Here is a 6579-nt window from a genome sequence, read left to right as displayed (position 1 = left end):
GACGCGTTTCGAATGCGTTCTGCATCCATTATCAAGGCTGAATGGATGCAGAACGCATTCGAAACGCGTCGGCCAACTCATCACTATCTACAACTTTTACCAGTTGTTCTAACAACGTTAAGACGGCTTATCGACTTCTTGAGAAGAATTCTAAGAAGAAAGTAAACCTACAGACATCGGTCTTGTTTAACAAAATCTGCCTACAAGAGTATATTAATGAATTTGTGATTTTACATAGTATGTTGTAACAGGAATAATATAAAGTTACACAATGTGATGCAACATTTGGTCCTTGCCGGTAGTGAAGGGTATAAGAACAAGTCGGGAATTTAAAAAGTTAAAATGCTATATATTTTCTAAGAACGTTAAAAAGTACGTGCTGTTACTTTGAAGTTTAAAATACCGGTTAAAAAAGTTAATTCTTTGATTTAACACGATAATAATAACTTTAACTAAATCCAAGGAGAGTGTGTAAGTGAACAATGTTAAGTTTAAAAAAAAAACATCTTAAAATATATATAATGTGTGTGTTTTTTTGTTTTTCGATTGTGTAACTACATCGTTATTTTTCACTTATGTAATCTTCCGTTTGAAAAGAAACAAAACAAATTACAAATTAGTTGTTTCAACGATGAATGAAATTGGAATTTCCTTTGTGTGTGTGTTCTGTAGTGATTGCAACACATATCGCTGTTATTGTAATCCAGCATGAAAAGCTTACTCTTTACGTACAAGTTAACGAGGACACGAATCCGAATACTTTGAGGAAGAATAGTGAATGTTCTTTAGTAGCATCGTGTCATCTATCATGTAGTTGATCAAATTAAGATGAACGTTAGTTTTGGAAAAACGTTCACATTGTTATGTATGTCGTTGAATAGTTTTTACTATAATCTTTTTTTTTCTGAGGTTATATATATTAAACTAACACCACTTTCTTTTTGTTCAGCCTTACATTTTGTGGCATGACAATGAAAAATTATGTAGAGGAAAACATTTCCTACAAATCACATATCACCTTGAAATACGCCATGAAGATGTTAGCCAGTATATCAGAATCTATCATTTTCATGTTCCTCGGAGTTTCAACAGTGAATGACGAACACGAATGGAACACGTGGTTTGTTGTCATGACTATTGTATTTTGTTCAATATTCCGCTCGATTGGTGAGTATTGTCGCGTGGTTTGTCTTAACTATCGCTCAATATACGTTTAATGGTAAAGAAACAACCAAAATAATTACTTCAATTTAAAAAGAGGAAACGCACGAGTCTCTACCGTTAAATTATTTTATCAGTTGTCAATACACTGAAGTAAATCACGGTGTACGAGAATAGGCACCGGAAAATGAAATAAAGCTAGCGAGGTTTTCTGTTGATGATTCGCAAGGTTACAGTTCACTGAAACATGAAATTGTTTCTGAGCTGGAAAATCAGTTTCTTTTACTCATGAAGTTAGAACGAAGGATTAACATTGACTAGTTTAAGATGATGTAGTCTTTGTGGATATCCTAACCAAAGAAAAATAGAATATTTGAATTTTAGTTTATATGCCAATACGGTAAATTTGTTAAACTTCATTTAATATTTACCACTCACTTTGTGAAAAACCAAATTAATAATAAAAAAAGTTTATTCTTCTCAACCTCAAAGCTATTGGTCAAACGGACCTTTGTAGCTGCGGAGAAATTGCCCTTATACAAAAATTATTTAGCAATATCTAAGTATTTTCTGTGAACAACTTTCACGTTTCTAAGTTTTTTGCAGCTCGGGTTTTTGCTTTTGAAACTAAAATTGTTTAGAATCCTGAAGAACTTTGTTCCCCTAACATCTTGATTCAAGGAGAAAAATAAGAAAGAGACGATTTATTATTATTATTATTCCTGCATACTTTGATATAAGATTTTTTAAGTATTTCAACTTACAGTAGCGGTGATAAGGCAACACACTAAACAAATGCTTCTTACCAAATATTTTTTTTTATTTCACTGGCTTGATTTATGTATCTAGGTAATGTATGTTTTATGTAGTGTTGTAAAATAAAATATTTTGTCAAATATTAAACTAGTTTCGAATAGTTTCAATAAATGGTGTTGTATTATATATTTTTCTTTGCCAAAATATTGTTTTTGATTTCTAGAGAATAATTACCCCCTTAACTATAGATATATTTGTACAGATTTATATGGTAGGCAGTGAACCATTTTGGATTGTGTAACGAGTTTTATTTTAGTTATGTAACTTGGAGACGTGCTTTTAAATTGTTAACGCAGATACGTTAGCGATTCGAAACGTTGCCTTCTAACTACCGTACTCGCTTGTAATTCGTTTCATTTCTTATAGTAAAATATAATGTATAATTTCATCGTACTTATCTCTGAGGCCCGAATTTCATATTAATCGTCCTTTCACTTATTTTGCTTATGTATATTTCAATAATATTGTTTTCTTCCTCATCATCTAGGCTTATATGATTTATAATTTCATATAAGTTCTAATTTCAATAATATTGTTTTATTCCTCATCATCTAGTTTTATATGATTTATAGATATAGGGGGTTCTAATTTCAATAATATTGTTTTATTCCTCATCATCTAGGTTTATATGATTTATAGATGTAGGGGTTTTAATTTCGATAATATTGTTTTATTCCTCATCATCTGGGTTTATATGATTTACAGATGTAGGGGCTCTAGATTTTTTTGATTTTTTTTACCCAATGAAACGTTTTCCCCATTAATAAGAAGTTGTCGTTTTGTTGTGTTTCAGTTCTGGTTCTTTAACCAATTTCACCTGCTCAAAAGTTTGTTGCTCCACTGATGTTGGTGTCTTTGTTTTCTGTATTTCTAGGTGTGGTGATCCAGACTTGGATTTTGAACTACTTCCGATTACACAAGGTGAATCGCGTGGAACAATTTATTATGGCTTATGGAGGTCTTCGTGGTGCTGTTGCATTCGCTCTAGTTCTTGTTGTCTCGCCAAAAATTATTCCCGCCAAAAAAATGATGGTTACAACAATTATTGCTGTCGTGTATTTTACAGTCTGCCTCCAGGTAGTATAGAATTTAATCTGGAATATTATTTCTTGACAGACACTGTCTTATGACTTCAATAGGAATTCGGAATGTCGTCAGTACAAAACTCTGGTCAGTTGCCTCAAGACTGGCACCTCGGTTTGTTGTCCATAAACAGTGTTCGTATATCTACTTTACTGTTATAAAATGTATTTAAAAAATAATAGTCTCATGCATTGAATCTAATATTTGTATGTGGTTTGATTCGGGGAGGGAGGCTTAGACGTCGTTATAAATGTATTTTAACTGTTTTTTTCGTCATTGATAAGAAGAAAATTGTAATCGTTCCTTCTTATTTGTTAAGGGCACTTATAAATTAATTATATGTTTTTAGGTAAAAGCAAAGCCTGTAAAATCCTACATTTTATGTTTTATTATATAAGACTTTGTTTCGTCTGATGCTTGTTGTGGCTTAGTGGCTAGTGTTCCAAACTGTGAATTCGAGGACTCATGGTTCGTGTTCTGCTGCCGCAATATCGTCCTCCATATTTTTGGGTTGTGAGTGCGCTATATAAGTGATCAATCAAATCCCACTATTCGATCAGACCAGAGTAGCCAAAGAGTTGACGGTGGATGATTTGACAAGATGTCTTCCCTTTAGTGTTTCAGTTAAAAATTAGGGACGGCTAGTGCATGCGGATAGTAATTGTGTAGTTTTGTGTGAATCAATGATGAGTGTTGGTAACATTCCAAGTTAAGTATTGAACAATATTTCTTTTTTGTCGTTGTTACGGTGTATACGCCTTTTAAAAACTGATGAAAAGTGATTAGTTATACTAGGAACTAGATAAAGAACGCAATGCTTAAAATGTAGTATGTCTAATACTAATGCCTTATGATGAGTGCAATGTCAATTATTTGTCGCCAGCTTGTAAAAGGCGTACAGTCCATAAAAACCAGGGGTGTAGTGCGGTGGGAATGCGTGGGCACGACGTACCTGTACGTTTTTTTTTTGGCCGGAGCGCCGTTCCGCCCCTATTTCGGACGAATCCCATCTCACATTAGATTTCGCGTTCCGGCAGTTCTTTGTTTAGCATTGCACCACTGACAACAAGTGTTGTTGTATCAAATAGTTTATATAAATAGTGTTATGTCTACTCTGTGTTTGTTGTGTCCCAGTTGGCGTGAAGAGCTCCGGATTGAGCTAATCGCGTCATCTACAATGGATCTGACAAATATAATGTGGGCGGAATACTATTATTATACACTATTCTAATTATTGAAAATCACTAGGGATTAGACAAAGAATATACTATTTAAAAAATGTCATAATCCTAATACTAATGTCTTTTGACAAGTATAATTTATGATTTCATTTCTATTTTTCCTAGGGCATAACCATCGGACCACTAGTGAGGTTCTTAAACGTTCCAAAAAGCAAAAAAACCAAACCTTCCATGAACGAAAGGTTACATACTAGAGTAAGAAATGAAATACAACTGTTGTATGAAAATTCATTTGGAATACTTGACTAGAAAAGTGACTGTTTGTTATTATTGTTTAAGATTAGAAGATAAAAAAAACAACTTTATAATTGTTATTAAATTTCACATTATATATTTACCGGGATTGATCTTAAGCTACTAAAAGCATTTACTGACTGACGAATAAATTCCATTACGGATCCAGTTGAACGTAAGGTTTGGGTAATTATATCTACGATCTAGTAAAGAATTAATTTTTTCGTGACTGGTGCTTTTTTCAAGACTGGTGTAAATTCTTCTTAACATGAACTGTTCGTTTGCTTGATTTCTCTCTTTTTACAGTTAATAGATCATTTGATGACGGGAATTGAAAACATCATTGGTCACTCTTTAGGGAATTATCATCTACGTGACAAGTAAGTTAATCACCATCAGTTGGAATAGCAAAAACTATCAATAGATGGTATGTTATTTTTTGTGACTTAATAAAATTAACACCCTTATAGAAACATTGATTGTCAAATGTTAATATAGCAGACACAGGTAAATATTCATCTTCAAAAGAAATACATTTTTGCATCATTTTGAAATGATGCACAAATGTATATTTTAAGATTGTTTTAAGCTTACCTAACCTTAAAACAAGTGTTACCATATTAAACGAAATTTTAAAAAGTAAACTGACATAAAACGAAAATCATTGATAAGTTGCAAGCATTATTATAATACAAATTCACTATATTACAGTCTAATGAAAATTCAAGGAAATGAATAATATGAGGAATTTCCAAAGATACTTTTCACATTAACCTGATAACTTGGGAGAGGGGCTTTCGTAAGTTAGATTTTTCAACGGGGTGACCTAGATGCTCTCGGAAAGTGAGCTTTGCTTCATCAGGCTAGTGATTCAGGTGCTCTCAGAAAGTGGACCTTTATTATATATATCGCTACAAATAATATGCATGTAATTAAACATCACTCATTTTTATTTAAAAAAAAGAAATTAAACTAAAGTTATGTTATCGTGTGCGATGTAAAAGATTCAAATGACAAATGCCATTACATTGTTGAATGCAGAGTCACAGGAACCGCAACAGAATAGTTACAGGTCAGATAACTGGCTACAAAGTAGTCAGTACGACCTTCGCTTGTTTTGTTGGTTGTCGAACAAGTCATTAACAGCCTCTACAACAACTTAACCTATAGTGAATATTTTTTTATGTAGAGAATTATGATCAAAATAACATCGGTGCAAAGGAGACTGTAAATACATTAAAGGCTAGAAAATAACGGTTTATTAGACTTACGAGCGAGTGATATACGTTCTTCGAATTGGCGATGCCCTTTCTTTGGTATGAAGATTTGAATTCTGTTTTCTATACTGCTTCATATATACCTGTAACTGTTTTGTAAACCGTACAGGCTTATGTAAGCACTTTAACTTATATCCACGTGGCTGCTGCTTAAAATTGTCTGTGTTCGTTATGACTCGTTTCCCTTCTGCTGTAATTCGTATTAGTGTTACTGCTATGATAATTCGAGTATTTTGCTTTTGTGAGCTATATATGATTGAACTGAGGGTGAAAAATACAAGCGAAATTAATGTAAAAGTAAACAGTTTAATGACCAAAATGTATAACGACATTTTTGTCCTTAATCAATATATTTTATCTTTTTTTGACTCTTTACCTCCAAATGCCAAATTCATTTTAGAATCTTTAACTGTTTACAATGAGTCATTCATTTGGGCCAGAAACTCAATTCAATTTGGGAAATCACAAACTAATCGAAAGTTATTGTGAGGTGGTAGGGGCAAAATTGTTGCTACACTCCCTGTTACAACGTCTATGAAAAGTATCGAGAAGTCACTCCCAGAGATCATTAATCGGTTGAAAAGTGCGCATAACCGAGGACATGTATGATAAAAAAAAACAAAAAAAACGTGTTATCTGTATTAAGAACCAAAAAGACACACAAAACTTTCTTAGAGAAACCTACCATCTACTTGAGACATATTGGATGAACCAAAACCTAAGGTGAGGAGAAACTTACGTTACCTTACTATACGTTTCAATTGTGA

General features: G+C 32.8%; 1 protein-coding gene across 1 annotated transcript in view; it reads left to right on the top strand.

Moving 5' to 3' along the window:
* LOC106478166 (sodium/hydrogen exchanger 3-like) overlaps nucleotides 1–6579 on the top strand; it is a 44395-nt gene that overhangs the window by 25512 nt on the left and 12304 nt on the right. The window contains exons 4-7 of the mRNA XM_013938687.2: nucleotides 950–1167; nucleotides 2852–3054; nucleotides 4407–4496; nucleotides 4842–4915. Of these exons, the coding sequence (XP_013794141.1) occupies nucleotides 950–1167; nucleotides 2852–3054; nucleotides 4407–4496; nucleotides 4842–4915 (585 nt within the window). The remainder of the gene's footprint in view (nucleotides 1–949; nucleotides 1168–2851; nucleotides 3055–4406; nucleotides 4497–4841; nucleotides 4916–6579) is intronic.

This window comes from Limulus polyphemus, unplaced genomic scaffold (genome assembly GCF_000517525.1).
Source record: "Limulus polyphemus unplaced genomic scaffold, Limulus_polyphemus-2.1.2 Scaffold186, whole genome shotgun sequence".
In the NCBI taxonomy this organism is placed as follows: Eukaryota; Metazoa; Arthropoda; class Merostomata; order Xiphosura; family Limulidae; genus Limulus; species Limulus polyphemus.
The sequence above is the reverse complement of the archived record's forward strand: the minus strand, read 5'-3'. Positions and strand labels throughout refer to the sequence as shown.